Raw genomic sequence first — 16,377 nt, 5'->3', positions numbered from 1 at the left:
GGCCCCGGCCCCGGCCTAGCCCGGCGGAGGAAGCGCGGCGGTGCCGCGGGAGGCTCCGGCGAGCCCAGCCGAGCGGCGCGCAGAGCCCCGGGCCGCGCAGGGGGCATGGCCGCTGGGAGCGCTGCTCAGGTAGGCTCGGTTCCGCGCGGCTCGGCTCGGCTCGGTTCCGCGCGGCTCGGCTCGGTTCCGCTCGGCTCGGCTCCGTTCGGCTCGGCTCGGCTCGGGCAGCGCCGGTGGGCTCGGGGCGCCTGCTGGCGGGGGGCTCCCCTGCGGCACCTTCCCCTCCCCGCCCGGCTGCGGGGCCGGGGCCAGCGGCCGGGGACCGTTAGATCATCTAGTCCGAGCTCGGGTGCATCCCCTGGACACATCCCGGCGGGCCCGGCACAGCCAGTGCCCCCAGGGGCCGGGGCCAGGCTCCTGCCCTGTGCGTTTGGCTGCCCCCAGCGCCCGTTTCCAGTGCCGGGGGCCGGGGCCGGCGCCTGGGAGCCGCATCTCTGAGCCTCTGCCGGGTGAGCGCAGCGGGACTCCCGGAAATCGCCCCCCGCGCAGGCTCCCAGCCCTTGAAGGCTGGGCCAGGCTCTGGAGCTGCTGGAGGGGCAGGAAACGGTGCTGCAGACAGGGAGCCCCCCGGCATAGCCCCAGCCCTGGGCTACGGCCGCAGAAGGGGACGGTCCGTCAGGGCAGGAACGGGCCCAGCTCCGGCGACGGACCCGTTCTTCCATCCCCCCGGGGCGGGCTGGGGCGCGCAGGGGGTGTGGTGGCCTTTTCGCCCCCGACAGAGGTAGTCCCGTCAACCTGCCTTTTAAGGGTAGAGCCTCTGGGTGCCCAGCTGCTGGAGTCCCCTGGGGCCTCCAGGGTCGGGACATCCAGCCCTGCTCCCAGAACCCCCTGGACGTGGCGGCCACGGTCGGTTCGGATTGCGCATCGTGGAAAGCTCGGCACATGGCGCTGCACGACTCGTCACGGATAACGAAGGGATCCCACTGGCCGAGTTCGGAACGGCCCGAGTTCTCGGGGCTCTGCCTCTTCCCGGGGACCCGCGAATGTTCTTAAAACCGAGTTGTTGTGGCCGCTGCGTCTTTAGGATGCACAAAGGGGGTTTGGACGTTGTCATTCTGCTTGTTTGTGTATTGGAAGGAGGGGCTGGTCTCCCTGGGAGCCTCTGGCTGACCGGAGAGCGCCCTGAATGACTGTCCGTGTGGGGTGAGCGTAGTGTAATCAACCAGACAGACCTGCTAGACGGGGCATGAGCGGTGCCCTGCAAGTGAAGCCCGGCTAACGAAGGGGGGCAGTGACTGTTTAAAATGCGACGGAGTCTGTTTCTTTGTGGTGGCACCTGTTTAACTCCAATGCCCGAGGAAGACTGGAGAGAAAAGCTCTCTGAGCTAAAGTTTGGCTCGTCACCACCTGCCCTTCCAGGAGAGGCCACGTTTCTCAGTCCGCCCAAAGATCAAGGAAGAGGAGACTTGATATTCCTGATGTAGCTGTAAGGTAAAAAACAAGCAGACTCCCACCACAGTCCTGTTCTGTTCTGGTCTCTCTGGCCGTTATGCATCATGAGAAAGGGCGGAAGTCCAATGTTTTCGGCTTTGCAGATCACCTTTAAGTTTAGCCCAAGCGAGCCTGCTGCAAACTGGCTCCCCTGGGATCTCTCCCTCCTCTGCAGCTGCATGTTCTCATCGAGACACCAGCCGGGTGGGTCTGCGGGCTGGCTGGGTAGGTCTGAGTGCCAGCTGGGTAGATCAGGGGCTACTCTCAGCCTGGCACAGACCAGGGCTGGATGCGGTAATTGGCAGTATTATGGTGACACCCTAATGACCCTAGATCAGGGTCCCATTGTGGTGGGCTCTGGATATACCCAGAGTCAGAGACAGCCCCTGCCCTGTGGTGCTTACAGGCAAATCTAAATAACACAGATAAAGGTAGGGAGGAGGTAAGTGTTAACCTCCCATCTGGCCACTGGAGATACTAAGTGATGTATCCAGGGTCACACAGGGAGTCTGTGGCAGAACCAGGAACTGCCCCAGGTCCCCTGAGCGCCGGCCCACCACTGTGCCCACTACACCAGTCTTCCTGAGCAGTCACCCCACCCCGCATAGGACAAGCTCGGGACACCCCCAGGCTTGAAGCCACGTGGGACTGGTCAGCAGAAGATCAGAGACAAAACCTGTCTCGGGCAAGGTAAAGGAAGGTGACCCAACCGGCCATGGGGCCCTAGGCTGGGCGGTGAGTGGGGCAGCTTGGAGGATGTGACCATGAGGAAGGTGGATAAAGATGCCACTGAATCAGTAGGTCCTGAATGGGGACCCTTCTTGTGTTTCAGGCCCTGGTGTCATTTGAGGACGTGGCGGTCTATTTCTCCCCAGAGGAGTGGGGGGTGTTAGCTGAATGGCAGCAGGAGCTGTACCGGGTGGTGATGATGGAGAATTACGAGCTCATCGCCTCGCTGGGTAAGACTCAGGCCCTGTTAGAGTCTGTGAAAGGCCCTGGCCGGTGCCAAAGTGGGAATGGGATGAAATCCACCCTGAGGGAGACCCTCTAGCCCACAGGAGCCAGCTGGAGCTCGCACCTCTCGGGCAGCGAGCGAGCTCTGTGCATGGTCCAGACACGGCCCAGTCCCATGGTAGCCCTTTTCAAGGGAACATTTGAAATGCTGCAGGGCATCCAAATGTCTCTTCAGAAGAGCCTGGGAAACTGGCTGAACTGTTCTGCCTGGGAGCATGTCCCCTCCACGGGGCCCAGGGGCTGCAGGTACCTGCCCATCCCTCAGCAGCTGCCTCTCCCAGCAGGGATGAGGAATTCCAGCCTGCTCCAGGTACCGGTGGGCTGCACCTCGCAGGGGCGGTGCCCGTCCACACACTGCTGTTACGTATGGACGCAGCCCTGCGGGAGCTGGGCTCACCCCAGGCAGTAGCCCCCCATGTGTCCCTGCCCCAAGAGGTTTGCAGTCGGAATGAAGAGCCCCTGTGACAGCATCTCCCACTCACATCCGACGCGTTTGCAAATCACCTCTTTCTGCGGCGGACACAGGAAACCCAGACTGTGGGTCTCTCCCCGTGCCCAGGTTCTGCAGGCCCCAAACCGGAAATGATCTGTAAAATGGAGCGAGGGGAAGAGCCACACGCTGCAGCTCCCCAGGGGGAGAGGGACAGAGGAATCCTGGATGCCCCCAGCACAGGTGAGCGGCACCGATTCCCCTTCCCAGCAAACTGCTCAGAGACAAAAGAGCAGAAACTTGGTGCGACGTTCAGTCCCTGTCCCAGGTGGAGATGAGCAGAGGGGGACTCAGGCCCTGCGCTGGCTGATCAGTATCCCCAAGAGACGTTCATGCAGCAGTGGCCTGGGCGCGGCCCCTCTGCTAGGGCCAAGACGGGGCTGGGGGTAGAACTGCTTGTGCCAGCTCTCTGCTCCTCACGGCGGCTGTCTGCCCGCTCTGCGCTGCTAAGGGGCATCCCAGCCTCCAGCCCCCGATCTCCCTGGGCTCCTTGCTCTGCAATGAGATCCGCGGCAAGGCCGTTCCTGCAGGGAGATAGGGCACATGGTGCGGGAGCTCATCGGTCTACCATTCGTTCCTCCCGCCCTGCGGGCCAGTCCCGGTCGTGTTCCCGCCCGACGGGGAGTGTGCCGTGCCCTAGCACACGCACGCTAGCCTTGCCCAGGATCTCTGCCCGCATTGGCTGCACAGCGGGCACCGGCAGAGACACGGTGTCTCTATGGCCCGGCCCCTCCCAGCCTCACTCCACAGCGCGCCGCGGGGGCAGAGGTGTGGCTCGAGGCGCTGGGTGGGCCCGGGGCTGGTGGGAATGGGCAAAGGTGTGTGGCTCTGTGGCACCAGCAGAGCATCCGGCCTCCCCCAGCCCCTTCCCAGCGTGTAACTGCTTGGCTTGGTCTGTCCAACAGCTGGCTGGGGCAGGTGTGTCAAGGAGGAGCGGTCGGCGGAGGGCTGCAACGAGCAGTGGGCGGCGCCCACCTCGCTGGCCGGGGGAGCCGAGGGGTTTGTGCTGGAATATCCTGCCCTGTGGTGCGAGGTGAAGCCGAGGGAGCTGGCCGGAGACGCCCCCCAGCAGTCCCCGGAGTGGGAGGGAAGGGACGGCGCGTTCCTGAGCGGCCCGTTGGCCATGATCCACCCAGCGAGCGAGGGCCCCCTCATCTGCTGCGAGTGCGGGAAGAGCTTTGATGACGAGGCCTCGCTGAGCGCCCACCAGCGCCTGCACCCGGGCGCCGGGCCCCACGAGTGCCGGGCCTGCGGGAAGAGCTTCCGCCACCGCCGCAACCTGCTGACCCACAAGAAGCGGCGGGGCACGAGCCGGCACGCGTGCACCGAGTGCGGGAAGGGCTTCTGCCTCAAGGGCGACCTGCTGCGGCACCGGGCGGGGCACGCGGGCGAGGGCGGCCACGCCTGCAGCCTGTGCGGGGAGAGCTTCCGCCACCGGAGGAACCTGCTGGCCCACAGGAAGGAGCACGCCGGGGACACGCCCCACCGGTGCCCCGAGTGCGGGCAGAGCTTCGGCGACCCGGCCAGCCTGGCCCAGCACGAGGCGGCGCACCGCGAGGAGAGGCCCTTCGTGTGCGCCCGCTGCGAGCGCAGCTTCAGCTGGAAGGAGAGCCTGCTGATCCACCAGCGGAGCCACCCGCAGGAGCGCTCCCACAAGTGCGCCGACTGCGGCCGCAGCTTCAGCCGCAACGGCAACCTCCTCATGCACCAGCGGGTGCACACCGGGGAGCGGCCCTACGCCTGCCCCGAGTGCGACCGCGCCTTCTGCAACAAGGCCAACCTCATGGCCCACCGGAAGCTGCACCGGCGGTTCAAGCCGTACGCCTGCGCCCACTGCGGGAGGAGCTTCAGCTTCAAGACCAAGCTGCTCCTCCATCAGAGGGACCACGGGGACGAGCAGTAGCCCCCTGCCGCTCTGGCTGCTGGAGGCTGCAGCCGGGCCTGGCAGGCTGCCTGGCTCTGGTGTTGCTAAGGACCGGGGCTGAAACTCCCCCCGGGCAGAGGGCTGGGGCGAGGCCTAGGTGTTGCCTCAGCCTGGGGGTCCCCTGGGCCATGGAGCAAGACCCCTGCCTTTGCGGGGAAGCTCTGCTGTCTTGCAGAGGCCTGGTTAGGTCACTCTGGGGGGGTTCTGCCCTTGCTAAGGGTAGGGGGTGAAATTCACCCCAGGGCTGAGGGCTGGCGCGCATGCGGGACTCAAGCGGTGCCAAGGCCTTGCCAGCCAGCCCTCTCCCCGGGGGAATTTCACTGGTCGTCAGTATACTGCCGTGTGTCCTCATTGTAAGGCACCAGACTCGCCCTGGGCCTGGCTGCCCTGAGAGCTACATCCCCCTCCTCAAATGGCAGTTCCCCGGCCCGCCAATGGGCGTCCTGAGCCCCCCATAGTTACCTAACCCACCCATAGGCAGTGGTGGTCTTAGAGAGTCATAGCAGCGAAGGCCAGAAGAGATTGTTCTGACCATCCGGTCGGGCCTCCTGCTTCACCCAGGGCAGAGAATCTCACGCTGGGTCTCCTGCAGCCCCCTAAGAAGGACCATTGGGCAGTTTCTGAGAGAGGTCAGGGCACTAGCCGAAGCCTTGGGTTCATGTCCCTGCTCTGCTACAGATTTCTGTGTGGCCTTGTGCATGTCTCTTAGCCGCTCAGGGCCTCGCTGTCCCAGCCGTACAATGGTGATACCAGCCTGTCCTGCCCACGGGGGGTGGGGTGGGGATAAATGCAGTCATGCTTGTGAGACGCCTAGATACCACGGTGATGGTAGCCAGATAAATGGATGGATTGTCTGGTTGGCCCCCGGCATAGCCCGGGCTGTAGAAGTTCCCACGGTTGAGCGTGAGGCTCCTCTAGCTGCTGTTCCCAGTGTGACTGGTTTTTCCCATAGAGACGGTCCTGTGGGGCATTTCCCAGTGCGCTGGCTGCACTGGGCGGGACGCCCGCCCTGCTTGTTTCACCACAGCATCGAAGGGGTGCCCTGTACCTTGGTCCCTTCACATTATAACTGCGCCAGGATTTTGGAAATGCTCCGCAGCTCCAGAGCTGCGCAGGGCTGCCCCCCATCGCAGCAGAGGGGGGTGTGGGGAGGGTTCCCCGTGGGGCAGTGGGGAGAGACAGTGAAGTCTGTGCAGAGTTCAGGGCAGATATAATCCCTCCAGGCCGGGCTGCAGCGAGGTGACCCATGTTCCTAGTGCCCACCCTCCTCCAGGGAGAAACTGCACAGCATTGTGTGTGTCCTGACTGTGCGCCCCCCGAATGTGCAGAAGCAGCCATCTGCCTTCCAGACTCCCCCCCCCGGGGACGGCCCAGCGATGGGGACCAGCACTGCAAGTCAGGCGGAAATTGCTAGGGCAGTTCCCATTCTGCGGGGAGCCCATTCCTGGCAGGCTGCCATTTCTGCTGAGCAGCAGCGCAGTGAGTACCGAATCTGGGCCACCTCCATGGTGCTGGGGACACAAATTCCTCTTTCTTTCAATGGACAGAATGTCTTGGGGACCTCGTGTAAATCTGGCTGCAGACAGACCATTACCTGGGGATTTGCAGGTCCTGCCGAAAATAGAGAGTTATTCCTTGCTTGGGGCTCTCCGCAAAATGCTATCTGCAAACCCTCCCCTGGCTTGTCCATTCTGGTCTTGTCATGTCAGCCTAAGGAGATACTTCCCACAATGCACAGTCAACCTGTGGAACTCCTTGCCAAGGGATGTTGTAAACGCCAAGACTATAACGGTTCAAAAAAAGAACTAGACCAGTTCCTGGAGGATTGGTCTATCAATGGCTATTAGCCAAGATGGTCAGGGACGCAGCACCATGCTCCGAGTGTCCCTAAACCTCCATCTGTCAGCAGTTGGGAGTGGACGCCAAGGGATGGATCACTTAATAAACCGCCCTGTTCTGTTCATTCCCTCTGAAGCACCTGGCATCGGCCACTGTTGGAAGACAGGATCCTGGGCTAGATGGACCATTGGTCTGACCCGGCATGGCCGTTTTGATGTCATCCCCTGTCCCTTCTGACCCATCGATGATGCCAGCTTTGACTGCCTACTTGTCTGCTTCTCTGCTGTTCTCGCCTTGGCCTCCTACACGACTGCGACCCCCTCCCTGGACTGATCTCTGAGACCACTCCCATCCCGCCTCCCCCCCCTGCATGTCCCTCCTCCAGGCCGGGTCATGTCTCCAGGACCTTGGCCAGCTAACAGTGGTGAGGGGGCGGGGGCAGTTGGGTATAGTCGATGTGTATTTATTCAGTTCCCCACCCTTCGTATGTTTACATGGTGCCCTGAGCTGTCAGCTCCTTGGAGCTGGGCCTGCGGCTCCCTGTCCATGTAGGTGATGCCTGGCAGGCTGTGGGCCCTGCAGTAACCCAGATACTGCATTATAACAACTGCAGGGGCTCTGGCCACATGTCCTGGCCAGAGCTGAGCCTGTCGGGCTGGTGGCAAGGGGTACATCTCCACGGGCCCAGTGTTGGTACGGTGGCTATTTCCTGTTACTGGGTGAGCTCAGGGTAAGGAATAAAGATATCGTGAGTCAGGATCAGGTGTTGTACAGGTGATATCGGATTATTGGTTTCAAGATTCTTGGTTTCAAGAGCTCAAGTCAAACCATCAGTGATGAACTTTTCCTGGGAAACTCACTCAGCAGCTTCCTTCCACCTGCCCTTTATGTCAGACCTCTTATTCCCCTGGGGATGTTTAATTCATTAGGAATTGGCCCCTCTGCTTCGCAGGTTAACGGCAACCCTCTCCGGGTGCTAGAACTCCCTTCTGGAGAGCCCCCGACTCCTGCCTGAGACCTAGGGTGACTATGCTTCCCTCTGCTGAACACGGGACACCCGGTAAAATTACTCGTATTCAAGCGAGTTCAATGGCAATCGATCAGAACTATGCAGAACAAACGTTCACATTACCATCAAGTTGACTGAGCCCGTTAAAATTTACCTTCTTCTCTTTAAGGCTTTAGGGTTCACACGGGAGGGGTGCCCCCCCACACACACACAGAGGGAGAAGTGACACATACACTCCCGTACACCTCTCTCACAGGGTGCGCGGGAGATGTGTGACCAACCAACCCGACCATCCCTGCCTGGTGCTCTCTGCCCTCCATGCCTGCCTGCCTCTCCTGGTTCCTGACACTGTATCTTCCCAAGGCAAGGTGTGTGTGTGGGGGGACAACACACAGGGTCACATGCCCCTCTCCCCCCACCCCCTCCATTTCTGCCAGGGTTCACACCAGAATGTGGCCAGCAGCAGCGTTTTGGGGAGGGAAGGGATGGGAGCTGCCTACAGCTGTGGGGGGGGGTGAGGGGGGGGAAAGGGATGACCAGGCCCATGTCTTTGGAGAGCTCATCTCTTCTCCCCCCGCCTTCCTGCCCCACACAGTGTCAAAAGGCAGCTAGCACCTGCAGGCTGCTGCTGGCCACGGACATAACCCAGTGCCTCCTGTCCCCTGGCTACAGCGCGGGCAGGAAGGGGTTAAGCCCTAAGGAACCTGGCCAGGTGGCTCAGCAGGGGAGGGTGCCTAGGGGACGGGGCGGCCCCATGCTCCCTGGGGGCAGGACCTAGGCTGGAGGCCTGGGGGGTGAAGATGATGCTAAGCCCCTATCTGTTGTGGAGCCTGCAGGTTCGGTGTGTGAACAGGCTGGAAATTGCCCCCTCCCCCCGAGCTTAGCTGCAGGGCGGGGAGGCTTCCCCATGCCAGCGCTGTGCGGGGCTTTGGCACATGCAGGATTCGGCTCCTCCTGGCCAGTGCCCCGGGCTGGAGGGTCTTGGGCGATCCTGGGGTGCCGGCCCAGCCAGAGGCAGTGGGGAAAGGAAGGAGCCTGCCGGCCAGGTTGTGATGAGCTGAGCTCTCCACTGGGGCTGGGAATGGGACATGCCCTGCTGGGGCGGGGGGGGGGGGATATGGAGGAGCAGTGGGATTGAGGGTGTGTGTGAAGGGGCAAAGCAGGGAGAGGACGGTGAGGGGGGAGCACGTAAAGGGCCGATGGGTGGGCAGCAGAGGCGACGCGTAACTGGCTGCTGCCTGGCGCCTGCCCGCACTCACCACCCACCGCAGCTCACAGCCAGTGCCAGCTGGAAACGGGCCGGGGGCGGGGTCCTACTGGCCGAGAGCCGGCACGCGGCGGGGGGGAGCGGCTGGCCCCTCATGCTGCAGCTTGGCCCCGCCACCAGCCTGGCACACCCACCCCCCTTGTCGGCCACGGGACTCCCCACTCACTCCTGGTGGGTGGCAGCTGGGGAGCAGGGTCCCGGCCAGCAGCAGGACCTGCCAGTACTGATCGGGGGAGACAGAAAATACGGGACAATTTGCCTGTTTTTAAGAAAAAGTCGGGACCCCTGCAGGAGGGCTTAAATACGGGACTGTCCCTTTAAAACCGGGACGTCTGGTCACCCTGCTGACAGCTGCTGCTGGTCCAACTCCTCTCTGTGGCTCACTGAGGAGCCGGGTGGGGGGCTGACTGCATCTCGCGGCTGAGAGGCCAGCTGCCCCACCATCCCCGGGTGGCTGGATTCCCTCCGGCGTCCTGCCGCGGAGCTGGCTGCTCCCCAGCCCTGGTGCTCTTCGGCAGGACAGGCCCCCTTGGGCCAGAGGAATCTCGGGGCCGCTCAGATTCCCTGGGAAGCAGAGCCAGCGCCTGGCTGTCGGTGCCTTTCTAGCGCTGCCCTTCTGAGGAGCCAGCGGGTTACAGCGAGAGAGAAAGAGGCTTCAGGACGCCTGGCTGCTGAGCCGTGTCCCCAGGGCAACGCAGAGCCGCTCGGGGGGCGTTAGAGCGAGTTGTCTCTGCACGCCGCAGGGCTCTCGGCGGAGACTTGGTAAGAGCCAGAAAACCAGATCTCCAGCCCTGGCCAGAACGCAAGTGCTACTAGTCAGTGCAACCCCCCCCCGGCATCAACGCAACGGTGAGACGGGCCCGGATTCGCGCAGGGAATTTCAGACGCACGCCGCCCTTCGCGTCCGGCTCGGACGTCTGCCCTGTGTTGGGGCTGTGCAGGATCCTACGCTGCAGGACGGGGGAGCAGCAGGCTGAGCCCAGAGCAGATCAGCAGGGAGGGAAGGCTGCAGAGGGCCTGCCAGGCAGGGACAGGGCAGGAAGCTTGCGTCTGATTTCAGGGCCTGAAGGGGCCATTACGAATGATCGTCGGACCTGCATGGCACAGGCCCCAGAACCTCACCCAGCAATACCCGTGCATCGAGGCCAGCAGCTCGGGGTTGAGCTAGTGGTTAGAAAGCAAGTCAGGTTTTGTCTACACAGCGTTTAGCGACACGGCCAGGCAGTGTAAACGCTGTTGGTTGGCGATACTTCCACCCCCTACGAGCAGGGTTCGTGTTGGCCACAGGAGAGCGCTCCTGCTGACAACCAGCTGGTCACTGCCACTTGCCGCGGCAAAACTTTTGTCTTTCGGGGGGAGCAGGGGGAACATTTTAAAGCACCTGTTAAGGTTCAGTTGGCAGTGTAGACAAAGCCTAATAAGTCTCTACTGAAAGGCTCCAAGCGATGGGGACTCCAGCACACCCCTACCCATGCTGGGCCAATGACTAGCTGCCCTGGCTATTAAACGTTTGCATCTTATTGCCCGTTGGAATTCAGTGATTCCAGCGGAGAGACGCAGCGAGGGCGTGATACGGGCAGAGCGGCTGGCTGGGGGATGAGCTCGCTGCTGTGTTTCCGTGCTCGAAGCTGTGTTCTCTTGCCATACAGGGCTTGCCAGGCCAGCACCATCAGAGCCAACTGCCAAGTGGAAACGTTCGCAGCCCCAGGAGGGCCCCATGCTGTGGACCAGTGGTCTGATGATCCATTTCTCAACTGTCAGTTCTTCTTCCACCACTGGTGGCTAAGGAAACAGCCAGTTCTGCTGGGTGGCTGGCCAGGTGTGAATCAGTTGGCACATAACCCTCCAGAGACTAACGCTACGCTAGTGATTTCCTGTTCTCTAGAGGGGCTGGTTGTGATCAGTTCCCACTCACGGCTTACAGAGCTCAGGGAGGTCTCCGTAGTTAGACACGTTGGGAAATTATTCATCAGCTTTCAAATAGCAGCCGCCCCAGTCAGCATGAAAACCTCGGAAGGGAGGAGAGAGCTGAGCCTTGAGCTGGCATCAGTGTCCCGGGTACCACAAACCACTGGCAGCTCTTCTTGCCACGAGCAGTGGCCCAGGCTTGCTCCCGCCCGGCAGAGTCCACGTGTAACACAATTCTCCGGGGATGGTTGTCCCTGGTAAATGGTGGAGCTTTATAAAGTCACTCTGGAAGCAGACTGAAAAACACTGGGGCTTACTCTGCTGCCCCGTCTCACTGGGTAGCACCTTGCAGCCCGACTAGCCCCAAAGCGCCAGCGACGAGCAGGAATTGGGCAACACAATGGTACGTGGCCATAGCAGGATGTAAGACCTAAGGCCTTGTCATACAGGTCTGGTCTGAGGCAGGCCCCACTCACAGAGTCTGGCAAGAACAGGGCGGACATTGCAGAAACACACATTGCTAAGAAGTCACCGAGTACTTACGCAAACACATCCCAAAACAACAACAAAAGTAAAAACTGAAGAATCTTGCACTTAATGGCCATGGTAGTCATATGGCTGAAACAAAATGCCACAATGCTGGCCAGTATAGCCGGGATGTGGTCGTTGGGCAGTTCGCCAGCTGCCTGCGCCGGGCCGGGGTGGCACACAGAGGGGACACCCGCACGCAGCCCAACACCTAACCACAGGGACCTGGGGCAATGGCCTACCAAGCGCCCAGTGCAGGCGGGGCCTCATGTGCATCTGCCTGGCTCCGTCAGAGGCCATGTGGATGGGCCGCTGAGGCTGGGGGTAAAGGTCAGCCCGAAACCGGCCAGGTGCGTGGTACTTGCTCTGCCAAGAGGGAGCGGAGGGCTCTGGAGCGGGCTGCGGCGTGCGCTCGGCGGAGCCTTTGGGGCAGCACGACGCTCCCACACTCACCCCTCGCTACGTAACTTAAAGCTGCTTTGGAGCCGCTCTGGCCCCGCTGGGGAGAGCCTGCTGGCGGGCTTGGGCTCCTGTGGCCACCTTGACTTTCCCTTGCATGTGCCCAGCTGCTGTGCGGGTCCGCAGAGGCCACTTATCTTCACTGAAACCAAATTAGACTGAGAACCGAGGCACGCACTGCGCCCAGGGAGGGCGAGGACCCATGGGTGCACACTGCCAAGGGACGTGGGGGATTCTCCGGCTCGTGGCTGCCCGTCTGGGAGGTGCCTTCGCCAGCACACGTTACTGGGCTCCGTACAGGTGACCCTGGCCTGGGCTGGACAGGCGGGCGGACGGGATGAGCTCATGGTCTCTTCTGGCTTTAATCTCAACCAATGACTGGCCGCTGCTTAGGGCAAATCACACTCCTTTCGCGAGGCAGTTGTGCACCTCACACCTTTTGCAGCAGCTTCACGCCCTAGGATGGGAGGAGCTGGTTCAAAGGTTACAAACGCTGCCTTCTCCTGCTGCGGCCTCATCCCCGCTCCAACTTCCCCCCCTTGTGATTTAGACATTTTTAAGATGGTTTAAATTGTTCCTGACCACCAGCATTCCAAACCCAAATCCGGCGGGCAGCAGAGGGTGATGCGGGGCCGCTGGGCAGCGGGCAAGGAGAAGGGGCCCGCCCTGAGAGCTGGTGGTTCTCAGGGTGGCTGGAGGGTTCGTGACCATGAGCACCGGAGCAGGGCCGACATGAAGTTGGAGCCTTGGTCTGTCAAGACTTTCTTGGGGGACCCCACTCGGCTGAAAATGGTCAGGAGCGCATCGGCCACGGTGTCTGCTTCAATGGAAGCTAAGGGCACTGCCTCGGGGTAGCGGGTGGCGAAATCTACCACCACCAGAATGAAAAGGAGGACTTGTGGCACCTTAGAGACTAACCAATTTATTAGAGCATAAGCTTTCGTGAGCTACAGCTCACTTCTTCAGATGCATATCGATATGCATCTGAAGAAGTGAGCTGTAGCTCACGAAAGCTTATGCTCTAATAAATTGGTTAGTCTCTAAGGTGCCACAAGTCCTCCTTTTCTTTTTGCGAATACAGACTAACACGGCTGTTACTCTGACACCACCAGAATGTATTTCTTCCCTGACCGAGTCATCTTGCTGAGAGGCCCCACGATGTCCATAGCCACCTTCTGGAAAGTCTCCTCTATGTTGGGCAAAGGTCTCAAAGCCGCTTTCCCCTTGTCCCGGGCCTTCCCCACCCTCTGACAGGGGTCGCAGGATCGGCAATACTGCTGGACCGTGGTAAAGACCCCGGGCTAGTAAAAGTTCTGTAGCAACCTCTGCCGGGTGCGCCGGATTCCCTGGTGCCCTGCGAGGGGGATGTCATGGGCCAGGTACAGTAGCTTGCAGCGATACTTCTGGGGGACCACCAGCTGCCTCCTGATCCCACAGGACTCCACTTCCCCTGAGGGAGCCCATTCTCGGTACAGGAACCCCTTCTCCCACAGGAACCTCTCCTGGCAGCCTCTCCTCATGGTCCGTCCCACACTGAGGTCGGCCAGGTCCCTGAGCTTCCGCAAGGAGGGATCTTTCCTCAACTCGGCCTGGAACTCAGCGGCTGGGGCAGGGATGGGGACCTGTTCCCTCTCGCTGGCCAGGTCTGAGGCCTCCGCCTCTCTGAGCCGTGCCCCTCGGCGCTCCCTCCCCACCAGGGTAGGGTCCTGGACCTCCGGTGTGGTACCCTCCCCAAGGTCAGGGTGCAGTGCCCCTCGCCGGCTCTAGCTACGGGTCACAACCAGGGCGGTCTGGGGCTTGCTTGGCCAGTCCTCTAGGTCTCCCCCCATCAAAACTTCAGTGGGCAAATGGTGGTGTACCCCCACATCCTTGGGGCCCTCCTTGGCCCCCCATTTCAGGTGTACCCTTGCCACGGGCATCTTAAATGGGGTCCCGCCCACCCCTGTCAGGGTCAGGTATGTGTTGGGCATCACCCGATGTGGGGCCACCACCTCGGGCCAGGCCAGCGTCACCTCCGCGCCCGTATCCCAGTATCCACTGACCTTCCTCCCATCCACCTCCGGGGGAACAAGGCACTCTCTCCGGAGGGACAGCCCCGCGCCCACCCTGTAAACCGAGCACCCTGAGTCCAGAGCCTCCAGCCCTCTGGCGGAGCTGGCCTGGGGTACTCTTCCCTCCTGTGCAAGTGGTAAACTGGTAGCCCCCCTTTCTTGGGTCGTCTGCCCCTCATCCAGCTGGGTCCCTACCCAGTTAACCCTGGGTAGGTTGGGTCTGTTCAGTCTGTCCCTGAGCCCGGGGCACTGGGTCCGTACGTGGCCTCTCTGGCCACAGTGATAGCAGCTCAGGTCACGTTGGTCCCCTCGAGCGGGTCGGAGGGGCCCGACGCCAGGCGTTCCCCTTGGGAGGGGGTTCTCCCTATTTCCCCGCTGGGAGGCCCCATGGTGACTCTCTCTGCATCGGGGGGGGGCCTGTTCTTTTGGGACTCCTCCCGGCTACCCCGTGACCGACTGTTCACAAACTCGTCGGCCAGCTGCCCTGCGTGCTGGGGGTTCTCGAGCTGTTTGTCCACCAACCACAGCCTCAGGTCGGACGGGCACTGATCATACAGTTGCTCCAGTACGATTAGGTCCAGCAGGTCCTCTTTAGCTCGGGCCCCAGCTGTCCACTTGCGGGCATACCCCTGCATCCGGTTGACCAGTTGTAGGTAGGTGACCTCAGGCGTTTTACGCTGACTCCGGAACCTTCTCCGGTACATCTCGGGGATCAGCCCAAACTCACGGAGCAGGGCCTGTTTGAACAGTTCATAGTCCCCTGCCTCCGGCCCTGTCATTCGGCTGTACACCTCCACGGCTTTGGGGTCCAGTAAGGGGGTGAGGAACTGGAGCCTGTCTGCAGGGTCAACCCTGTGCATCTCGCAGGCATTCTCAAAGGCCGTCAGGAAGCTATCTATGTCCTCCCCCTCCTTACGCTGGGCCAGGAAGCACTTATCAAAGCTCCTTGTAGTCTTGGGTCCCCCCTCACGCACCGCAGCCGGGGCCCCACTGCTCCTCAGCCTGGCCAGCTCCAGTTCGTGCTGTCTTTGTTTCTCCTTCTCCTGACGTTCCCTCTCCTTCTCCTGACGCTCACGTTGACATTGTTTCTCCTCCTCCTGCTCATGTTGACGTTGTTTTTCATGATCCTCCAGCTCCCCCATTTTCATCTCCCTCTCCCATTCCAGCCGCATTGGCTCCAGGGATGCGGAGCTCCACCAGGAGGATCCCCTGCTGGCTGCTGGGGTCAGGGTGACCTCGGTATTCGCTGGGCTTCCCCCAACCCCTCCCCCAGGCCTAGGTAGGAAGGGTCTCGGGATGTCCTGGGCAGCAGTCTGACCCCTCCCAGCCCGGTCAGGCCCCAGGGCCCCCGCTGTGTCCGCCGGGCGGCTTCCCTCAGGGACAGGGATCGGGTCATCCAAGCGATCCCTCTCCTCCAGCTGGGCAATCAGCTGTTCCTTGGTGGACCTCCTGATGCGCAGCCCCCTCTGCCTGCACAGCTCCACCAGGTCGCTCTTAAGGTGTTTAGTGTACATCTCCCTGCTGGCCACTCGCAGGCCGGGCAGCTTTCCACGGTATCCAGGAAAAACCCCTCGTGTGCCAGTCCTTCTTGAGGTCACCACCTCTTTGCCAGGGTTGAGCTGCAGACTCCTCCGCCCCTGGGACCGCTCGTTGCAATGCCCCGGGGGATCCTGTTACTGCAAAATCCTTCTCTCTGGTCACACACTTCCAGGGGTTAACCGCCCCCTGAAACCGTCTCTCTCTGAATCTTCAGCACGCCTGGTCCCCGTCAATCCCCCTTCGTTTTACTGTTCCCCAGTCACTTACTGCAGGAAGCGCCGTTCACGGGGTGCAGTACATCCCACCGCTGCCACCAGTTGTCACGGAGTGTGGGGGAGTCCAGGCCCTGCACCCCTCTTCCTGGGATTCACTGAGACTCTCAGCCAGCCAGTAAAACAGAAGGTTTATTGGACAACAGGAACACAGCCCCCAACAGAGCTTGTGGGTACAACCAGAACCCCTCAATCACGTCCTTCTGGGGGAGCAGGGAGCTTAGACCCCAGCCCTGGGGTTCCCTGTGTTCCTCCACCCAGCCCCAAAATGAAACTAACCCCCCTGCCCCCATCAGGCTCCCTCCTGCAGCCTGTCTTCACATTCCCGGGCAGAGGTGTCACCTCCCCCTCCCCCTCCTGGCTCAGGTGACAGGTTCTCAGGTCTCCCATCCCCAGGGCACATTCCCAGGTCAACACTCCCCCCTCCCTGCTGCGTCACATCCTCACACCTGGCTCACAGGCAGCGGAGGGAGGTGATCTCGCTGAGTCCGACCGGCCCTGTCCCAGGCGCTCTGTGGGACTGTGGGCAGACGGGGCGGCCCCGCGGCCCGGAGAGGCAGAGACATACACTGTGCAGCCTGAGGGA

The 16,377-nt window shown here is 61.6% G+C and overlaps 1 protein-coding gene across 1 annotated transcript; it reads left to right on the top strand.

Moving 5' to 3' along the window:
* On the top strand, nucleotides 1–7,515 carry LOC140905783 (uncharacterized). Its single transcript, XM_073329255.2, has 4 exons — nucleotides 1–129; nucleotides 2,324–2,450; nucleotides 3,065–3,178; nucleotides 3,901–7,515. Exons 1-4 carry the CDS (start codon nucleotides 106–108, stop codon nucleotides 4,896–4,898), a joined length of 1,263 nt encoding a protein of 420 aa, XP_073185356.1. The 5' UTR covers nucleotides 1–105; the 3' UTR covers nucleotides 4,899–7,515.
* The last annotated feature ends 8,862 nt before the right edge of the window (nucleotides 7,516–16,377 follow it).

Source organism: Lepidochelys kempii, chromosome 2 (genome assembly GCF_965140285.1).
Source record: "Lepidochelys kempii isolate rLepKem1 chromosome 2, rLepKem1.hap1, whole genome shotgun sequence".
NCBI classification, from domain to species: Eukaryota; Metazoa; Chordata; order Testudines; family Cheloniidae; genus Lepidochelys; species Lepidochelys kempii.
This window is presented reverse-complemented; position numbering and strand designations above follow the sequence as displayed.